The sequence below is a fragment of the Mesoplodon bidens genome, assembly GCF_964165515.1.
Source record: "Mesoplodon bidens genome assembly, chromosome: 11".
Classification (NCBI taxonomy): domain Eukaryota; kingdom Metazoa; phylum Chordata; class Mammalia; order Artiodactyla; family Ziphiidae; genus Mesoplodon; species Mesoplodon bidens.
In genome coordinates this window covers 17,363,794-17,386,487 of record NC_138167.1, presented here as the reverse complement: position 1 = coordinate 17,386,487, position 22,694 = coordinate 17,363,794, and the positions used below count along the sequence as shown (strand labels likewise).

The 22,694-nt window shown below is 37.6% G+C and overlaps 1 protein-coding gene across 3 annotated transcripts in view; it reads left to right on the top strand.

Annotated features, from left to right (window-relative positions):
* Nucleotides 1-328: 328 nt before the first annotated feature.
* C2CD5 (C2 calcium dependent domain containing 5) overlaps nt 329-22,694 on the top strand; it is an 86,241-nt gene continuing 63,875 nt past the window's right edge. The window contains exons 1-7 of one of the 3 annotated variants that reach the window (XM_081249197.1): nt 329-1,517; nt 1,642-1,760; nt 12,082-12,168; nt 13,578-13,749; nt 15,031-15,126; nt 17,399-17,554; nt 18,405-18,603. In XM_081249197.1, coding sequence (XP_081105323.1) covers nt 1,671-1,760; nt 12,082-12,168; nt 13,578-13,749; nt 15,031-15,126; nt 17,399-17,554; nt 18,405-18,603 — 800 coding nt within the window. In that variant the 5' untranslated portion in view covers nt 329-1,517; nt 1,642-1,670. The remainder of the gene's footprint in view (nt 1,518-1,641; nt 1,761-12,081; nt 12,169-13,577; nt 13,750-15,030; nt 15,127-17,398; nt 17,555-18,404; nt 18,604-22,694) is intronic. The other 2 variants (XM_081249198.1, XM_081249199.1) reach the window with 2 other exon arrangements.

Here is a 22,694-nt window from a genome sequence, read left to right as displayed (position 1 = left end):
TTTCTTTCACCAATGTCTTATAGTTTTCAGTATACAAGTCTTTCACCTTGTATTAATTTATTCCTAGGTATTTTATTCTTTTTGATACAATTATAAATGGGATTGTTTTCTTAATTTCTCCTTCTGATAGTTGGTTATTAGTTTAAAGAAAGCAACAGGTTTCTATACATTGATTTTGTATCCTGTAACTATAGTGAATTCATTTATTAGTTCTAACTATTGTTCCGTGGAGTCTTTCTTTATACAGTATTATGTCATCTGTAGATAGTGACAGTTTTACTTCTTTCCTTCCAATTTGGATGCCTTTATTTTTGAGTATTTTTAAAGTTGAAAGTATCATCCTGATATCTTCATTTGGGAATTTTCCACTCCTGATGAATCCAGTGGTATAATCTTTTTACTGGAATGGTTAATGCTGATTTTAGTATTTGATATGGCATGTATTGTTATTGCTATTTTTGATGCGTGGTATGGAGTGATTTGTGTTACCTCTTGCGTGTGTGTGTTTCAACTTCCCTAATTTTTTTCTGATGGTCTGAGCTTATAAATTAAGCCTCATTTTAGCATGTATCTATCTATCTATCTATCTACACAATTGGGTCGATTCTTCAAGATGTTTAATCAAGCTTATTTCGTCCAATTAGTCGAACACAATTTCCTATGGTAGGAGGTCCTGAACTACTGCCAGCATTGTAGGTCTTATCGTTAGGTTTGCAGATGTTTAATAACCACACTGAGATGATCTAAGAGTGCAGGGCAATTTCTTTCAAGCAGTGGCTTTGGATTTCGAAATTTTTTGTTTTTGTTTTTCCCCCAAGATCTACCTTAACATCTGTCACCCAGTACACGTGTATATGACTGAATAAAGAGTGTTACTGCAGAATACTTACTCGACTATCCGAGAGGTTCCTGAAATTTTTCACTCTGTTTCAGATATAAGAAAAACTGTACCCTTTCCAGGTGGAAACCGGTTAAGCTGATTTCACGAACTGCTAGTGGGTCGTTAAAGGCAGACTGAAATCGCTCCTCTAGTAGTCTCCGCTGCTGCTCCTTCTGTCCCAGCCTTTTGGAAATGCATTGCAGAAGTTACCGAGCCGCAGCTGCGGTTCGTTCCTAGAGGGTGGGCCGGTTTTCTTCCTGGGAAGCAGCAGGGTGCCAACCTACAGCCCCAGACTCGGTGGATGATGCGGGGCTCGACCCGTTTCCCTGCCTACCAGCTTCCTCGAAGTCCGTCCCGCCTCCTTCATCTGCTCTCCGCGAATTTAGTGCCTCCCGGGAGAAGTGGGCCGAGCGCCGAGCGATCGATGCCTCCTCCCCGCCCTGGGAGCCGCCATTTTGGGGGGAGGAGAAACACTCGTAGGGGCGGCTGCGGGTCAATGGGATGTTGACTAGCTTCTGCTTCTCTTGCCAGCGCTGTGGAGCCGGGGCAGAAGCCTCCACCGGGGCCGCTCCTCCGGCTGCCTCTCCGGAATGAGGCCTCAGTTCCCGCGCAGGACGGCTTCCTTTTTCTTCCGAGAGTAAGTGGCGGCCGGCGGCGCGGCACGTCCCCGCGCACCCTCCGCTGTCAGTTACCCCGCGCGCCCCAGTCCCTCCCCCGCCCCGCTGGGCTCTCGGCGCAGACTCGCTTGTTTATTTCTGCAGGAGTCCAAGGAGAGGCCGAAGCCGAGACGATGCCTGGGAAGCTGAAGGTGAAAATCGTGGCCGGGCGCCATTTGCCGGTGATGGACCGAGCTAGTGACCTGACTGATGCCTTCGTGGAGGTTGGTGCAAGGTCCTGCCCCTCCAAACACAGGGAGCGCCGAGCCCTGTGAAGGATCTTAGTCACCTCGCCCGCAGCCTCTCAGCTTATTCCCCTGTCGACCGCCCTGCTGGGTGCCGTGCTTGTCCAGCCCTCCCTGGAGGGCTGACTGCCGAGACTGCAGCCCATGTGATAGGAGCCCTGCTCGCAGGCGTCCGCGGCGCGCTGTGCCGCGCGGGGAGGCTGTTACTGCTCTGCCTGCAGGGTGACCCTGATGTCAGGACTCCTAACAGGCCACCTGCCAGTCAGGACATCCCAAGGAGTGATCACGCGGCCACTGAAAAACACACACACACACACACACACACCCCTTTCTTTGGGGGGGGGGGAGGGTAGCTAGCTTTTAATGCTAGAGTGATGGAGATGATGTTTAAGAATGTAGATACGGTCCGTTATGGGCACTGGGGGAGCTGCAAGGCGATCTAGTCTTTAACATAGGATTTTCTGAATCATCAGTGTAAGTTCTAAAACACAAGTGTAACATTTTTCTTCTCTCGTATAGACTGGTAGGTCTGAGGAGCTGTTTCAGGGTAATTTAGTGCCTTGTGGTAGGAAGCCAATTAAGTGCCATGGATTTAAATTGCAAAATTGCTTTTTAAATCTAATGATTAGTTTAAAACTCATGCTAATTAGCACAGGCCCCGGAAAGTAATAATCCAGAGAAAGAAGCCAAGTAAGATTGTAATAAAAATTGTCACGATGAGCCAGAGCATTAGAACGATAATCATTTGGGCTATTAATGTTTAGAGTTGATAGATGCATGATAATACACAGCCTGATTCCATATCAATATACAATATTATTGATGTTCGTTAAAGATTCTCTGACCTAATCAGACATTGCCATTGCAATTCTCAAGCTCAACTTCATTTTTATGTGAGGAACAGTTACTGGGTGTGTTCTTGGGCCAGGTGATAGGTCATGGGGATACACAGATTGCCAAAGCCCCGTCTTTGCTTTCCGGTATCTCAGAGACTGACCCACACAGTTTAGGTTAATAATAGCTAATACGTATTGAGTCTCATTATTGCCAGGTCTGTGCTAAGTTTTTTTCAATTCTTAGTCCTTATAACAGTCCTGCTATTGTATTATTTTCCCATATCGTAATTGAAGTACCTGAAAGACACAAGTTTTTTGTTTATTTGTTTTAATATCACATGGACTTTTGTTTCCAAGCAATATATACTTGTAATCAATTAAAACATATCTGAAAGGAACCATGAAACCTGAGAACTGCTATGGGGACTTGCTGGTACATAAGAACCTAGCAAATTCAGGAAACAAGGGAAAATGTTCTGAGATAACATTTGCATCGTCAACCTCTATTGACTGTTTTTACAATTAAAAATATTTTATAACTTAAAAAAAAGCCTAGGAACAGTAAATAATTTGCCTAAGGTGCCTTAACCTTGTAAATCTCCAAAGCCTAGTGGTTTGTTAATCCAGGGTGCAAATACTGACTCTCCAGACAAGATGATGAGTGTTTCTGTAGACTGTGGAAACTTAATTCTGTCTCTGAAGGTTTAGGGAGGTTTCCTAAAAAAAGTGACATTTGAACTGGGCCTTGTAGGGTACCCAGGATTTTACCAGGCAGAGGGAACATCAGAGGCACAGAGTGGCATACATGGTGTGTTAGGAAACCGTCTTAGTTTGGGATGTGTCTGGAGTCAAAGCGGATGTGTGCGTAGTGGAGGTTGTGAGGGATAAGGCTGGGAAGGTAGGTTGGCGCCAGCGCCCTTTTATGTGTTTTTTGTAAATAGAGGGCAAACGGGGGAAGTTCTTCAAGCAGAAAAGAAGTAAGATCATGTTTAGATTAGGTTGTTTCTTTGTACGATGACTTGAATGGTGATGTTATCGATGGACTGGATAGATGAGAGATGAGGCAAGGAGATGAGTTAAGAAGGTGGTAAAATTACCCAGATAATATGTGCACATTTAGACTGGCAATGGGAACGGATTAAAGGGGAAAGATTTGAGGGACATTTCTTAGGTAAAATTCTCAGGCCTTGGTAACAAATGGCTTTTGCTGGTGAGGGAGGGGTTGGATTAAAGGGTGACTCATTAATTCCTTCTTTCAACAAATAGTTACTGAGTGTCTGCTCTTTGCCAGGCCCCATGCTAGTCACCGATCTAGCTGATGCATATGTGCTGGTGAACAAAATAGACTTGGTTCCTGTTTTTATGGAGTTTATATTTTGGTGGGGGAGCCAGACATTAAAAAGTAAAGAAAGAGTACATTTATTTATTTATATTTATATTTTTTATTTATTGGCTGCATTGGGTCTTCGTTGCTGCGTGTGGGCTTTCTCTAGTTGTGGCGAGCGGGGGCTATTCTTCATCGTGGTGCGCGGGCTTCTCATTGCAGTGGCTTCTTTTGTTGCGGAGCACGGGCTCTAGGGAGCGCGGGCTTCACTATCAGTAGTTGTGGCTCCTGGGCTCTATAGAGCACAGGCTCAGCAGTTGTGGTGCACGGGCTTAGTTGCTCCGCAGCACCTGGGATCTTCCTGGACCAGGGATTGAACCCGTTTCCCCTGCATTGGCAGGTGGATTCTTAACCACTGCGCCACCAGGGAAGTCCCAAGAGTACATTTATAATTACAAGTTGTGATGAGTGCCATGAAAGAAAATGATAGAGAATCTCAGGAACTTTAGGTTGAATTATCAGGGGAGGCCTCCGAGGAAGTGCCAGTTAGGCAGAGACCTGTGGATGAGAAGGAGCTAGCTGCTCAGGGTGTGTTTGTGTGTTTGTGTGTGTGTGTGGGGGGGTGTCTGTGTGTCTGTGTGTCTGTGTAGGGGAGGGGCCGGGCAAAAGGGGCCGGAGGATAGGAGAGTCTCAGCAGAGGGAAGATCCTGAGGGTTTGCTTTGTTTTAGGAAGTGAAGGAAGATGTGTGTGCTGGCATGTAGTAAGTGAAGGGGAGAGTGCTGTAAGGTAACGTTGGAGAGTTAATCAGGGAGCCAGTTGTGCAGGATCCTAGAGGCCATGACTGAAGGTTGGATTTTATTCTCAGTTCATAGGGAAGCACTTGTTGAGATGAGCACTCTTGTTGCTGTTTGGAGAATGGACTGCAGAGGGGAAAGAGCTGAAGCAGGCAACTAGTTAGGAGATTCCATTATAGTTCAAAAAAGAGGCAGTGAGGGTCAAGGTGATGGTTTTGCGAGTAGAAGTGGATGGATTCCAGATATGCTTTGAAGATAGTAGAGGATTTGTTGGTAGACTGGAGTAGGGATCAGGGAAAGGGAGACTGAAAGGTGATTCCTAGCTTTCTGGAGTCACTGGGGCAATTTTCTCACTCTCCATAGGGTTGAGATAAATTGAGTGGGTTGAGAATCAGCTTCCATTTGGGCATGCTAAATTTGAGATGTCTTTGGTTCCTTTAATTGGAGTTGTCAAGGAGAAAGTTGGATTTGTGAGTATGGTGTTTTGAAGAGAGGTATGAGTTAAAAAGAAGCTCACACAGGCCAGTGCTTCTCAACTCTGTGAGACCTGGTCTGCCTTTATATAGCAGGTATTTTGAAATCTTCCCTTTACTATCTTGGTATGATATCTATAGCTAATATAACCTATCTATGCCCACAGTTTAAAAATATCAGTATAATGCTCTAACTGTAATATGATAGAGAAATAAAAGTATTTTTTAATGTGTTTCAATATGGAAGTGCTTGTTAATGACCGCAGAAGACATGAAGTAATCAGGTTGCGCCCATGATATTTACTGAGCCTTTGTTTATATCGGGTACTATACTGGCTGTTGTAAAGCATGCTGGGGATAGAGCAGTGAGCAAAATGAAAGTTTCTGTAGTCACGGAACTTAGGTTCTAGTGGGAGGAAGGAGTTAATCAAAAAAATAGTTAAGTAAGAGATAAAATATGCTAGATGGTGAGAAGCTCCCCATGTGGAGAAAATAAAGCAGAATTCAGGATAGGAAGTACCTCACCTCCATGTAAAATCACGTGAACATGACTGCTCCTCTCACAGAGTGAGACAGGTGTGTAGTTTTGGCATCTCGGATGGGCCTTCACTGCCATTGGTTATCTGATTTCCCAAAATACACTACAGTCAACTCATGGGAAAAAAAGAGTTGTCCATTAATTTTCACAGTGGTTGCATTTCTTGACAGTTAATGTGTATTAAAACCCATCATAATATTCTATCTATAAACCTGAGTTAGGGTCTAGGTGGGTTTTTCGCCCATGTGGCTATCTGGTGTGGATATTTGAAAGTCATGACATGAGACAAGTCTTCACTGTTGGGGACTGTCTCTTGAATTGCAGGACACCTAGCATCTCTGGTCTTCCTTACTAAATACTATTATTATTCATCCCAAAAACGAAATTTTTGAAATTTAGAAATTATTCGTCCCTAAATTTGTAAAGTTTCTTTAGAAGTTGGTTCTGTCCCCTTTGCAAACCATTGACTTAGGGGAGAGAAGAGGGAGCGAGAAGATGGATGGATCCTTGAATGAACATGACATTAAGAATTTATTAGAGGTGGAGGACTAGGGGAAGGACACTGAGATTGTTAGCCAGTGGGTAGGAGAAAAATCCAGAAAGTAATGTCTCAGAAGGCAAGAGAGGAAGTTTCTAGAAAGAGGAAATCCTCAACTGTCAAATGGCACTGAGAGGTCAAGTAAGGGGACAGAAATCACTGGATTGGATAACATAAGGATGTTAAGGGTCCTGGCTTGAGGAGTGACAAGGACGGAAGCCCATACTGTAGTGATTTAGAGGGTTAAAGTACACGCGAGGGCTTCCCTGGTGTCGCAGTGGTTGAGAGTCCGCCTGCCGATGCATGGGACACGGGTTCGTGCCCCGGTCCGGGAAGATCCCACATGCCGTGGAGCGGAGCCTGTGCTCCACAATGGGAGAGGCCACAACAGTGAGAGGCCCGCATACCGCAAAAAAAAAGTACACGGGAGTAAGGAAGTAGGAGAGGCGTTAATAAGCAATTGTTACAGGATATATGGCTGTGAAGGGAGAGGAGAAATAGTGTGATATTCGGGGGGAGTATGCAGTTTTTAGTACTTAAAAAAAAATAAGGTGGAAGATATTAGAATATATTTGTGTGCTAATAGGAATAACCCAGCAGAAAGGGAAAGATTAACGCAGGAAAAAGGGGATAATGAAGGATTACAATATAATAAAGGGATAAATTTTGTGCTATGGACTCTAAGTACTGTATAAGCTCATAGGAAAGGGACATAATGAAGCCCGAGCTGGTGATGAGAAATCTTTGTGCTGGGCTTGAAAGATGGTGCCATTTCCATAGGCAGAGAGGAAAAGGGGGCATTTTTTGGATGAAGGGGATAAACGTTAAAAGCAGAAGGAGGGAATATAGCACATGTAATTGAAGGGAGGATTCTTGTTGAATAGACGTGGGAAATAAAATTTGGCTGGGTAGAGAGGATGCGGATTACTAAGTGGTCTGAAAACGTTGGGGAGAAGTCTATACAGCAGCTGCTCTCTTAACCAGTTTCTATTAACTGCCTCATCACAGTGCCCAGGGCTCTGCATTTCTGCCATAAACACATTCTTGAATACCCCATACCGTTAGATTATACTCCAGTGTGCCTGCTTCTCCCATCAGTTGGCTGATATGCTTTACCAAGAGGCAGTTGCATTTATTCCCTAACCTATTTATGCCAACACTCTTTGTTATTGTTATTTATTTAAATCTTATACAAATCAGTGAAATAAGTGGGATAATGAAGTTGATAATGCTGTGTAAAGCATTATGGATACAGTTGCTAAAAATTGCTCTTGAATTAGATGAAGACTGTAAAAAATCTAGGATTCTCTATCCATAGTTATTTTACCAGTGATTTTAAGTTTTACCACATTTTAAAGAAACCCAGACTGGCAAGCACAGATGATATGTTATGAGAGAGTGGCAAACACAGATGATATGTTTTGGTTTATGCAGAAAAGATGACACAGAACTGTCAACAGTGGACCCTTACTCAAAGAAGAGCCTTCAGTCTTATGATAAAAGATAGAGGAATGAATATTTATTTATATGTTTTATTTGAAAACGTTTACTGTTTGTATCATTTTTAATGATTATCTGATCTAACCAGATTATTTGATTGACTAATCAGATATTGGTCCTGATTGCGTTGGGGTTGAGGGAATTTCTACTATATATGATGTGAGGAGTTTAGGAAGCCAGTGAAGACCAGGTAGTACTTAAGGATGATTATTGTGGGAATCTCCAGGATGAACAGGATGGGATTCTGTACAAGGGGAGTATTAATCAAAATATATCCCAATATTAATGTGCATGTTACAAACTGTTCCGCTAAACTACATTATCATTTTGTGTTTATCCAGGAGCCTTTGAGGGAACAGGGAGAGGAAAAGAAATTAATATTTAATGAGCATTTTCTACCAGACATTTTGCTAAGTCTCTACATACATTATCCTGTTTAAGGCTCACAGCAACTCCCCTTTTCAGGGGAGGAAGCAGCTTTAAATAACAGGTTAAATAACTTTCTCAAGGTAATTTAGCTAATGAGTGGGGAAAGAGAATGCGTTTACCTTACTAGGGAATCTTGTTAAAATCCCTGATGTTCTTTAACTAAATTGTAAGGCATTCATTTAATTGCTGAGTAATAAAATCTCCTTTGAATTAAATAAGGCCAAATGAACTCTGATTCTTCTTTAGTAGAAGGGGAATCACCACAATGTTGGCAAAATACACACTCTAGCCTTTTTCTTCTTCTAAAATCTTGTCTTTTGCTTGTTTGTTTAGTATAGTGTGGGGACTATCAGATTTTTACTATATCTAGAATGGACAGTTGACCAAAAAAAAGAAAAAAAAATCACAGTATAGCACTACATTATAATGGGACAAAACTGAAGAGGGCTCTGAAATCATAGCTTAAGAAATGATATGCTGTTTTTGGCAGTTGAGCCAAACTCCTTAAGTACATTTGGCTTTTGAATGGTTTTGAATGCTTTTATGACTCCTAATGACATTTTACTTCAAATAAAGCAGTTTTTAGGTAAATTAAACAATAAGTATTTCTTTGATATTTTGAATATTAAAATGTAATGAAAACTAGATAAGTAAATGAGCAGATTTCTTCCCAGGTTTCTTTTTCCTTGTTTCATTTCTTTAACATTTGTGATTTAAAAGTAAAAAAAAAAAATTATGCAAGTAATACAGTGGGCCCCTCGTATCCCTGGGTTCCACTTCCTCAGATTCAACCAACTGCAGGTAGGAAATATTTGGAGAAAAATTCCAGAAAGTTCCAGAAAGCAAAACGGGACTTTGTTGTGTGTGTTCGCTATTTACATAGTATTCACATGGTATTTACAACTATTTACATAGCATTTACATTGTGTTAGGTACTAAAGAGATGATTTAAAGTGTATGGGAGGTTGTGCATAGGTTATGTGCAGGTACTGTGCCATTTTATATGAGAAACTTGAGCGGCCACAGATGTGGATATCTGTGGGGAGGGGGGATGGGTGGGAGGAGTCCTGGAACCAATACCCATGGGTACTGAGGGATGACCGTACATGAATAGCTCCTGTTAGAAAAGATTCAAATACTCAGGTAAAACTTGAAAGCCCCTTACTTCTTACTTACAACACTGTACTGTGTTGTCTCTACCCTTATCAGTCCCTTCTTCAGAGATAATTCCTGTCACTTCTTTGGCACGTATTCATGTACTCCTTCTCCCCTGCTTTAAAAACAAAAACAAAAACTTTTACATATTTGTAAAAACAAATGTAATCGTACTTTTTATATTCTACTACTTGGTTTTTTCAGTTATTATGCCACTGACATCGTCCCCTGACAGTACATGTAATCAACTCCATTCTTTAGTAGGGAGCATGTGATTTATTTAGTCATTTTCTTGTTGTCACTAGGTTTTTGTATATCTTTTGGGAAGGGGCCATATGTGAAAGTATTTCAGGATAAATTCTCGGCAGTGAATCCAGAATTTTATAACTGAATCAAAACAGTTTTTGCCATTTGAATTTTATTTTAATTTTTGATGTTTTTGAATTTTAAATAATCCATTTAAAAAATAGGTAATATATGTGCATGGCTCAAAATTCAAAAGGTACAGAATGAGTCAGCCTCTCATCGCCTTTCCTTTAACCGATCTGTCTTGTTCCGTTTAGTGGCCGCTGTTAACATTTGTTGTATATCCTTCCAGAAATAATCTGTGCATATATAGGCATATATCATATGCCTTATAACATTTCGTCATTTTTTTTCCTCTACAAAGAATGCCGTACATACTGCTCTGCAGTAGAGGGATGTATGTATCTTGGACATTGTTCCATACTAGTGCACGGAGAACTGCTTCGATCTTCTGTATAGCACTGCATTGTGTGGCTTTCCCATACTTAATTTAACCAGTTCCTGACTGATGGATTTCTAGGTTATTTCCGATCTTTTGCTACTATAATGCTGCTTATATATGTCATTGTGCACCTGTGTATGAATTTAAAGGGTATAGGCATTTAAAATTTTGATAAGTGTTGTCAGACTGCACTTTGTGAAGATTGTTGTAATTTGCATTCACAGCAACAGAGTAGGAGAGTGCCTCATTCACAGTGTGTTTTCAAACTTTTTGTTCTTTGCCAACCTGAGTAGTAAAAATGTCGGTTTAGTTTGATTTCTCTTAGTCTGAATGAGGTTTTCCGCTCTTGATATACTTAAAAGACATCTATATTTCTATTTCTTTGAATTTCCTTTTTTTGGTTGGTTTGTTGATCTTTTTCTTATTGCTTTGTAGGAACTTGTTAGAAGTTGAAGAAATTAGCTGTTTGTGACATATTTGGCAAATCCTTTTTCTCACTTTCTTATTTATCTTTGACTTTATCATATTCCTTACCATTCAGGAACTCATTATTATTATTTTTTTTTTTTTTTTTTTTCTTTTTGCGGTATGCGGGCCTCTCACTGTTGTGGCCTCTCCCGTTGCGGAGCACAGGCTCCGGATGCGCAGGCCCAGCGGCCATGGCTCACGGGCCCAGCCGCTCCGCGGCATATGGGATCCTCCCAGACCGGGGCACGAACCCGTATCCCCTGCATCGGCAGGCGGACTCCCAACCACTGCGCCACCAGGGAGGCCCGGAACTCATTATTTTTATGTAATTTCTTAAACCTTTTCAACCCTCTGACCAAACTGCCTAGGTACCAAATGGTTGGTATCATTCCTTGATAATTCAAATTGCATGATAAAATAACTAGAAAAATGTACAGAAGATAATAACTATAGATTTGGGTATTTTGCTTTTAGAACATTTTCTGGACTGATTAAACATTAATATCTACAAGTATTATAATACCAATAGTAGGGTTGTAGGTCAAGAAGGAAAGGAGATTTCATAGATTATCTGATTGAACCAGCATTTCCTAAGTATCTACAACATGCAAAACTCTTTACTGGGTAACGGGATAAACCTTTAATGAATTTTGAGGTTAGAAAACATACTTAATGGTGATAACTGATAGAATTAGGGAAGAGCTTAGAGAGATCAAATTTAGGAAAGGTGAGACCATCTAGGAAGTAGTTTCTTAACTGTTTTGCTCTTAAGCTTCCTGACCGCTTCTCAAGTCCAGCCTGAGGTTTCACAATCTCCATCCTTTCTTAGAAGCAAGTCCCAGGGATTTAGCCTCCTTTCTGCCTTCTTCCTTTTCTTCTTATTTACTTTTGCATTTTGATTTAGTGTCTGCCAAGACTGGCTATGAAACAGGGTAGTCTCCCCATTCCAACCCCTTTTATTGTCCCTGAAGATAGAAACATAAAACCCTTAATGACCATAGTTTATTGCTGATCACTGTGTATGCACAGGTAAGGATTTAAAAAGTAACAAATACTGAGGAAATGAGAAAATATGAGGATATGTTACTAAGTTCTTATAAAAATGGGCTGTAGTTCTGGATTCCCTCGATGAGATGGTAAGAGTCAGCTGTCCTTTCTACCTTCTGATTATATTTTGCTGGTCCTCCACCCTTAAGACTTTCCCCTTTTGTCTGAGCTCCTGTTTAGTGAAGGCCATGTGATTACTTTCTCCACATAATGGTCTGATTTTAATTTCCCTGTAGAGCCAGTGAAGCAGAACAGTGGGTGATCCCTTGTTCCAGGTGTAGTTTATAAACTTGCCTGGACCCGTCCATACTTTTCTTGCCTTTTGTCTCAGGGGATAGTTGTCTTTTATCCCCTTCATGGTTAATCCTCCTATTGTTTAGCTGATGTTAAATTTTAATTTTATTCACATTTTTAATATTTTTATTTGAACTGTTCTTACTTGTTTTTAGGTAAAATTTGGTAATACCACCTTTAAAACAGATGTGTATCTCAAGTCACTCAACCCTCAGTGGAACTCAGAATGGTTTAAATTTGAGGTAAGTTTTTAAATGTCAGCATTTTTGTGTGTGTATTTTTGAGGTGACCCTTTTTTCCCAGGAATGATTGGACTACATTTTATTTCAGGTATAGTAGTTTTCCTACACCATAAAAATATTTCCTAAGAATATTGAGTTTTCAAAAAATTATGTTATAGTTCAGAAAATATCATATATGAATAGGAGAACCCAGATTAAAAAGGTGTTATATTATTATATAGTAATTTTCTCTGGATTTTAGCATATACCAAAAATCACTTAAGAATAATGTACAGATTAAACATCTTTTTGAATTTTATGTGATAAAAATACATATCATAAATATTGCCATTTTAGCCATTTTTAAGTGTACAATACAGTAACATTAATTGCATTCACATACATACAATGTTGTGCAACCATCACCACTATTTCCAAAATTTTTTCATCACTCCAAAGAGAAAATACTCATTCAGCAATGACTCCGCATGCCCTCCTCTCTCCAGCCCCTCGTAACCTCTAATCTACTTTCTGACTCTGAATTTGCCTATATAAGCATTTCATATAAGTAGAATCATAAGTATTTGTCCTCTTGTGTATGGCGTCTTTCACTTAGCATAATGTTTTCAAGGTTCATCCATGTTGTGTAGCATGTATCAGAATTTCATTCCTTTTTATGGCCGAATAATAGTCCATTGTATGAATATACCCTATTTTGTTTATCCTCTATCTGTTGATGCACACTTGGGTTTGTTTCTGCCTTTTGGCTATGGTGAATAATGCTGCAGTGAACATTGGTGTACCAGTATCTGTTTGACTCCCTGTTTTCAGTTCTTTTGGGTCTATACCTAGAAGTGGAATGGCTGAGTCACATGGTAATTTCTGTGTTAAGCTTTTTAAGGACCTGCCAAACTTTTCCACAGTGGTTGCACCATCTTACATTCCTACCAGCATGTGTGAGAGTTTTGGTTTTTCCATATCCTTGTCAATACTTGTTATTTTATTTTATTTATTTCTTAAATGTAAGCCATCCTAGTAGGTCTGAAGTGGTATTCACAGTATAATTTTAATGTGCATTTTTATTATGAATGAAGTGAGTTTGATTTCCTATGGCTAAGGACCACCATCTGCATTCTTTTACTTTGAACTCTCATATTTAAACCACCTGAAGAAGGTATTTAGGTTTCGGAGGTTGACTTCACCAGACTTGATGACCAGTTTAATACAAAGAATGTAGATGTGAGGTGTTATCTGATTGGTTTTGATTTGTATTTCCCTAATGACTAATCTCTCTACCTTTGCTTAGAGATAAATCTATAAGATTTCTTTTCCTGGAAATAAGTCATCTTTTACATTTGGTATATGTATACATTTATGGTAATGAAGATTTTTAAATTATAAGATTTAATTTTTAAGATATACTTTTTTAGGTGGATGATGAAGATTTACAAGATGAACCTCTCCAGATCACAGTTCTTGACCATGATACATATAGCGCAAATGATGCCATTGGTAAAGTGTACATTGACATTGATCCTTTACTCTACAGTGAGGCTGCAACAGTCATCTCAGGATGGTTTCCAATTTATGATACCATTCATGGTAAGCAGTTCATTTTAAGAAAATAAGTCACAGTCTTTTAATTTATCCCTAAAGACTTTTGTGCTGTGCCTGGTATTTTTAAAATGCGTATCTTCAAAAGATGTCTTCTCTTTTAGTAGACATGTGGTAGTCTGTATTGTTGGTAGAATTGTAACTTTTCTGACCATAATTTGAAATAATGCCTGCTAAATTTGTATAATATAGTAAGCAAATGCATCATTTGAAAATCATCTAATATTGCTACTCTGTTTCTAAAACACATTTTAAAATGAATAATCTTGAAACTTTTCTGCTTAAAAATTCTTGAGAGGAAAAAAAATTCTTCAAAGGCTTTTTGTTGCCTAAAGCAAAGTTCTCAAAGTGTGGTCTGGGGACATCTGTGGGTCCATGAGATACTTTCACAGGCTCTGTGAAGTGAGATGAGAACTGTTTTCAGGATAATACTTACATGACATTTGCCATTTTTAGTCTCACTTTCTTACAAGTTGACTGGAGTTTTCAGAGGTTTTATGATGTATGATGTTATCACACATTGAATGTAGAGCAGAAATTAGAATCTAACTATTTCATTAAGCTACACACTATAGAGATTGGCAAAAATGTAATGTAATGCCACTCTTATCACTAAAATTTATTTTGTTTTTCAAAATAGTTATTTTTATAAAAAGTGTTTATTTTGACATAAATTGATTTACTGCTACTTTAAATGAAGTAATAAGTAAATATTTGTCTAAATTCTCAATTTAAATTTATAGTATGGTAAATATTGAAGGTTTTGACCCACATAGACAAAGATTCTTTGAGATCTTCAATAATTTTTGAGATTGTAGAGGGGTCCTGCAATCAAAAAGTCTGAGAACCACTGGCCTAAAAATATGTCATCTCTTTAAAATGGCAGATGGACCATTATGGGCATAAGGAACTGGCAGATGCTTCTGCCTACAGTCTTGCATTTTTCTGTCTATTTTACATTTTTGACCTGGCAATTCCATTGATAGTAGTTTATTATAAGAAGATAAGATGTTTGATGAGATTTGTGTGTATTGTGACATTATTCATATTCTATATTATTTATTGATGTTTAAAATGGTAAAATAAATTGGAGAACAGGATTTACTTAAATAAATTAGAGCATCTATAGAATGAAAATAATTAGGAAACAAAGTTAGCATTGCTGTTATGATTGATACGTTATTTTTAAATCATTAATTATTTGCCTGATTATTTAATTATACTTTATTTTCTTAAGGTAGAAACTTGTTTTTCCTTTTGAAATTTTAGGTATCCGTGGGGAAATCAATGTAGTTGTCAAAGTAGACCTCTTCAATGATTTAAATCGATTTAGGCAGTCGTCATGTGGAGTCAAATTCTTTTGCAGTAAGTAAATATATTTTATTACTCATTTGATAGGAAATTTAATAATTGTTAAATATGAGAAATCAAATTAATGTTTCAGAAGTCTAATGGAAAACCTATTATACTTTGGTCTTAATGCCAAAGAGAAAATTGTGAATTTTTCAGAAGTAATTACTGTAGCTCTGGGAACTGTTTATCTGATTTTAAAGTAAATGATATCTAATTTTTCACAAGTTCATAGAAAGTTGTTTTAGAAAAATCCAGTGGGGCATGTGTGTGCATGCGGTCATCATGACAGTGACACTGTGGCCCACAGGGAGGCTGCCTCTGGCTGTTCCCCACATCCCCGCTTCTCTAGTCTCTGTGCCAGCCTCTGCCCACAAGAGTGTGATTAGAAGGAATCACATTAATCATTGCTGGTTACAGTCACTTAACTCCAGTAGAAAGAGTAACAGGTGAAGATTTTGGGATCTTTTTCAGAATTTTTAAAGAAGAATCCATATATTAATGAGACAATATTTACATAAACCTTATGTTTAGTGATATTGGGTCTGAGGTGGAGAATTGATTGTTAAAGCACTACATAAGATTACAGCTCTGAAATAAGAATGACTGGAAACAAGATTGAAAATAAAGGTGGAATGTTTTTTCCTGCAATGCAACAAATTAATTCATCCTTAGAGAAATTAGATATGGGGATGCGAAGAGTGCATTTGTAGGTGAACTGTGCACTTGCTACAGTCCTAACTCAAAACCCAACAATTAAGGAATAAACCCAAACGGACCTATTCAGAAAGAGTCCACAATTCATTTAGGCCACATGTTGAAAGAAAATCACTGCATTGTTAAACTAGGTATGTGTCTGCATAATATAAAACATTGTGGTATGACTCAGGTGATACACTGTATCTGAACAGTAGCCTATGCTACTTTGATGTCAGCGGGTTGTCAGAGGTTAGCGACAACATAGAGGGAGAGGACTTGTCACACTTTCTCAGCCAATGAAAACAAATCCCATTAATGTCTACATTTGGGAAACAAATTTGATGAGGCTACACGTGTGGCGTATTCAGACTTAATTCAAATGGGCTCTTCAAAACCAGGCCATACAGACGTGGAGCCATTTGTGGTGGATGGACGTGTATATCTTGCAGAAGTCTCAAATGGCTTTAAAAAGCAGAATTATTTAAAAAGCATAATTACTGGACACTAATTTATAGAGAAGATTGCAAGCTACTCATCTAATGTATGTTTTACTCTTGTACCAGTAGGTCAACAAAAGGTTAAAATAATTTTCACGTATTTGTCTTACTTTATAAAGGTTAATATTTTATTGCCTATTACATTTCTTTCAAAAGTTAAAACAAATTACTTTTGTCAAATGTGTAAAAGATCTGACTATAATTAAGCTTTGAATAACTGTCCAAAAAAAGAAAAAGCCAGTGGCATTTTATGCTGGTATAGGATGCTGAAAGATAGGAGTGGCACACTAGAGGCAGCACTGTGGTACTATCCACAATGACATAAACATCTACAGGTATGGAGCCCTGCGGATGCCATGAAATATGGGTCACAATTAAACAGATCTGGGCAGTTCATAGCCAGCCTGGCCTAATAGGGTTGAAAACTCCTATGTGGTTGAGTTAGTTTCAAGGCATGAATATAGTTTGGTATAGATGTTCTCACATTCTCCCCTTTTTAATAAATCCAGTGACGTTGTTCTATGTATTGAATGAGTCTGTTAAGTAGTATAGTGACTACTGAACCAATTGGCCTTATAACCATGGATTATTAGAAACTACAGGCCTGTATGACTTCTCAGATTATGTCAGAAAGGTAATGGTTTGGTTTTTAAGGCTGCAGTATGTAGTGTGCAGAACTTTTTCAAAGGGCTTCCAATAATTAGAGTGTTTTGGTATTCATTATCTGCTTTCTGATTTTTTATATAATATCAGCTAGCTCACTTTAATTTTGACTTTTTTACACTTCGTATTGAACGCTATTTAAGATGGTCTGTAGCTGTTTTCTAAATTATAAAAATACAGTTTATATCTACTATGCTTACTTGAGAAAAGCGAGAGGCCTCATGAAGGAAAATGATTATTTCTAAGAATAAAATGGAACTTAGAAGACTGTTTGATTGAAAGTATTTTTATGATTGTATTGAGGTTATCACAGTAAAAGATGTTCTTGTACTATGTATCCAAAAGGTAAGAACTTAGTTGTACATTTTTAAAAAGTTAAATTTAGCCTTGTGATAAATAGAAGCATAATAGATAATTTTTTTTAACAGCGACATCTATTCCAAAGTGCTATAGAGCTGTAATAATTCATGGATTTGTAGAAGAACTTGTGGTCAACGAAGACCCAGAATATCAATGGATTGATCGAATTCGCACACCAAGGGCATCAAATGAGGCCAGACAGAGACTCATTTCTTTAATGTCAGGTATTTAAAAAATAATAATAATAACTTCATGGCTGATTGACTTAATCCTCCAAAATTCTTCACTTCCTTTTGACATACTACTAAAACTTTACAGTGAAGACTATGAATTGTTAACTGACTGATTCCCTATCCCTGGCCCTGTCCTCCTGAACACATGTGCATTGCCATCTTATAACAAGACGAAACCTGAATCAGAAGCTTATAGTTACATCTTAACTAGGTAGTAAAAGGAAATTGTGCTCATGAAGTGGCATGGTAGAAAATGCCCTGAACAAGGAGGTAGGAAACTGAGTCCTAGTTTTCCTCCTTGGAGTGTTTATTTGTAGTCAGAGCTTAGGTAATCTCTCTTAAGGTGTTTTGTTTAAATGTTGCCTTTTCATAGTCCTTCTCTGATGACTTGTACCTCCTTTTACCCCTACTCCCCCGCCACTCTTACCCCATTACTTTTCTTTAATTTCCTTTGAAAAACTTATTTCATCTAAAGTTTGTATTTATTATGTACGTATGTGTGAGTGTATATATACACTCGTGCATACATACACACTCTCACACAGATATATCAGATAATAAATATGTTATATTTATATTTAATAAGTACAAATGTTATATTTATAATAAATTTATGTATTTAAATAGAAAATAGAAATATATTTATACTTATATTAACATATTAATTATATTTAATATTTATAAATACATACAAATGTTATATTTATATTTAACATAATGTTACACTTAATATGTTAAATAATCTGATTTTCTGGACTCTTTCCTATTACCACCATGTCCAGCTTTGTATTATGCAACATGCAGATAAGAGGCTGACTGTGTTTTCTTCCTTTTTTCGTAGGTGAACTGCAGAGGAAGATTGGCTTGAAAGTACTTGAAATGAGAGGAAATGCAGTTGTCGGGTACTTACAGTGCTTTGATCTGGAAGGCGAATCTGGGTTAGTGGTACGAGCCATAGGAACAGCGTGTACACTGGATAAATTAAGTAGCCCAGCAGCATTCCTTCCTGCATGTAATTCCCCATCCAAAGAAATGAAGGAGTAAGTATGAATCAATAAATTGTTCTTATGGAGCTTTTTATCTTTTGTCTACATATTTTCATTTGGTTTGAAACATTTTAGTAGAGTTGTTCAACATACATTTTTTCCTGCAGCAATTTTCTTATCAGAGATGACTATCAATATTTGGAGCTTAAAACTATTTAGATATTCCTAATATTTTATTTATACTGTCATGAAATTCAAATTAAGTAATGTAAAATTAAACTTGTTCCACATCTTTAGACACTGTATAGCTAAAGCACAAAATGAATGTTTATGCATTCTGAAGAATTTTACTTGTTGTCTGGGGAATGCTTAATACCCTATATCTGATAATCCAATTATGCCTATTATTAGCAACATAGGATAGAAAGCAGGAAAGATTGACCTGTGCAGGGGTCTCAAACTCCAGTGTCTACAGAGGCCAAGCAGTTTATATAAATAAAATAATTGGGTATAATGGAGAATACTGGGGACTGCATAAAGCAGATGTTGGCAGACTTTTTCTGTAAAAGGCCAGATAGTTAATATTTCAAGCACTGGCCATATAGTTTTTATGTTTGTTTACCAGAAAAAAAAAGGAGTTTGTCAATCTTGATCTAAAGGAATTTAAACTCTTACATTTTTTGAAAAAAGTATTTGTGATCCAACAGAACACTTCTGTTGGCTCCATTTGGCTAATGTGTCATCATTTGTGCCTAAGGCAGAGATTCTCAACATGGTGTTGGTGGTGCTATCAACAACGAATGCTTGAAATGAATATTTTCTGTTGTAATGCTTGGGGTGAGGGGGATGATTCTATTGGGGACCAGAAATGCTGACTGTCCCACACAGCTAGGGACAACTCTGTACAACAAAGACTTGTTCCATACTAAATGCCAATACTACTTCCATTGAGAACCATTGCTCTAGAGATTCTTCTAGATCAAGGGTCAACAAACTTTTTTGGTAGATGACCGGAATGGAAATAGCAAGGACTCAACTCTGCAGATGTTGCATGAAAGCAGCCATCAATAGTGTGCAAATAAATGAGTGTGCCTTTGTTCCAATAAAACTTAATTATTTTCGAAACAGATGTCAGGATGGATTTGGCCTGTACTGTATATAGTGTGCTGACCTCTGTCTTTTGTCATCAGGAGGTCAGAGTTCTGTAGTCAGAAAACCCAAAATGTTTCCCAGTTCAGCAGTAGTCAAGAGAGGTTGCCTAGAAAGCAATCATAATTTTTTTTTCAAACAGTCTATGTAAAAGTGAGATTCTTTATCTCAACTTTTTCTTTTTGTTTAATTGTTCCTTTCTTCTGGCCTTTAGTTATTTGGGTTAAATTTTAGTCACAAGAGGGAGCACAGTATTACATATATTGCCTAATTTTATTTGGAAATACATTGATAAGTGAAATAATTGTTTTAAATGATTTATTGAGTGAATTTGCTTTATCTTCCATTTAAAATCTGTCTTAAAAAAGATACGAACTGCCTTCTGCTACAGGTAAAGTCAGATTGCAGGTATAACTTTTTGAGGGATTTAGGTTTTTGTTCTCTTTCCGTAGCAAATGTAAGTAAAGAGCTGGGTCCCTCTTCCTTCTGCCACCCTCCAGCTTTATCTGTACTGCCTGAAGGGGCCTGGCCTTTGCAACTGTGATGTCTGAAGTTTTCCTCTTTTCACTGAATTACTTAGTGGAAAGAAAGCTGCAGTACCTGTTGGTGCCTTAAAGTGATACATGGATGGTGGCGGAATACATTTCGCCTTCATTCAGGAAGAGCTCCATTAATGTAAATCTGAGCTTGTCTAAGTTTTCTTTTTCTCATTTTGTTGTAGCCATTTGCCTTAAATTGTCAGCTATTCACACCATGAAGAATTTAAGTGGCTTCATTAAGATTTTCTAATGGCATATTACTGCATAAGTCATGTTATTTAAAAAAAAAAAAACTCAGGCTGCCTTATTTCAACCAGCTTCTTTGTATTTTTGTTAATGAATCAATTTGGGCGCTAGTTTAAAATTGTTTTATGAGTCACCTGATTATAATGATTTTGGTATTTAATTTTAACATTGTTGATTCTAGACAGAGATTTGATAAGGTAGTTTAGATTATGTTCCTGCCTGAATAGATTTAATGTTAGAAATACCACTAGGGTATTCTTGTAAGGCAACCTTTCATGCAAGGAGATTGATAAGAATTAGGACTCAAAGAATACATCATGGTGATGCTCTCTCCATTGTACTTGGATTTTAATTTGATGTCATAATTTGAACATTTAATGATGTTCATTTTATTTTACTTTTATTAATGGTGTGTTCTGCTCCATCAGTTTGTGTTTTCCTTTTAGATATTTAGTGTATTACGGAATATAAAGCTCTTTGGTGTTTCCTAGCTGAACTATCTTGATGGTAGAAAGTGCATTTAAATATGGTTTATTGATTCTCTACTTTAAAAAAAAAAGTACTTTCTAGGAGACATCAGTCATAGCTTCTCCTCTGTCCGGCACCGATTCTTAGACTGTTTAACTCCATTAGCCACTTACTTCAACAGAGAAAGAAAAAACAAAAATAAAACCTCACCCAGTTGCTTGTGTAGAAATTGCTCACCAATGAGATATTTGATTTTTACCAGTTAAACACTTAAAAAATTTAAATTAGCAACAAAAGCAGAAACATTTGTCCTATAGTAAAAACAGTGATATTTTCAGAAAGTAGATGGTCTTTAAAAGACCATTATTGTCAGTTAACGAAAACTCATGTTTGGATCTTGATAAATTGTGATTATTGGGAATGTTCACTGGGCAGCGGAAAAAGAAAAAAGGCCAGGAAAAGTTGGGCTCTCGATTACTTTTAATTTGAATTCTAAAAAAATGGGAGTATGATAGTTTTTCAGAGTGTAGTGACTTAATTCATTTCCCCTCATTGTGCATAAGGGAAGGCATTGCACAATGAAATACTTGCTAATATGAAGTCTAGGATTCTTAATTATATAATATACCTTTTTTTCCCCGTCCACTATAACTGCTCTTTCAGCTAAATTTCTTTGTGAAAATTTTAAGTGCCATAGATGTATGTATCTGTGTATCTGGTCTAAGTATCCTTTACATGTGCATAGATGTGATCTATTGAAGAATATTAGTTGATGTCTTACACAATTTCAATTTAGAATGTAGTTTAAATTCTGTTTAAGTTTAATAATCTATTCTGTTTGAAAGCTACACAAAAGTCATTATATTGCTTAACTAATTTTTTTTTTTTTTTTTAAAGCGGTGTCCCTTTGCTTTGTTTTGTTCCCAGTGTAACCTGGTTTTAAGCTATATACTTGGGGTGCTGAAATATGGAATAATTGGATCTACTTATATTAATTCAATTCACTCATTTCTCTTTATGCTGTCATTTTTCATATTCTTATATAACTCTGTCTTGATATGCTAGACAGAAACAGTTCTGTTAGTTAAACTTCCTTTGTAGAAAAATATAATTATATCAGCAGTTATTCATATCTCAGTTTCAAAGTAGTATAAGAACATCATATTTGGCTTTTCATTTTTATGTGTGTTTTCTTCCTGAAATATCGTTTAGTAAGCTCTGTGGTGATCAAAATAATAGCAAACATTTTAAAGTAACTGAAAATCCAAATTTTAATCTTTTTCTTACTTATTTCCACTGGCAGTTCTGCTTGCTATTTTTCTTATTCACATTCCTAATTTATTAATCTGATTCTTTGTAACTATTTCTTAACAAATTAATATTTAGCTCTTCTTTTTTATCTCAACTTGTTTTGTGCATGCTAGGGATTAAAAAATAATTCTTCTCTCCTAACTAAAAACTCCTTTGAAATTATTTTAACATAACTTTGCTATCTCTTGTATGTATTGTTTTCTTTTCTTCCACTTTGACCACAAATTCCCTCAGGTCTCCGCTGGTTCATCCTCCAAGCCATGGATGCCGCTCGACTCACAACAGCCCAATTCACACTGCTACTGGCTCACGACTTACTCAGAACTTCTCTGTGTCTGTTCCCACTCTCATCTATACTGGTACGAGACTGCTCAGACTCCAGAGCTGGGGAAGCAGGCCACGGGCAGAGTGGCTGCAGAGGGCAGGCAGGCA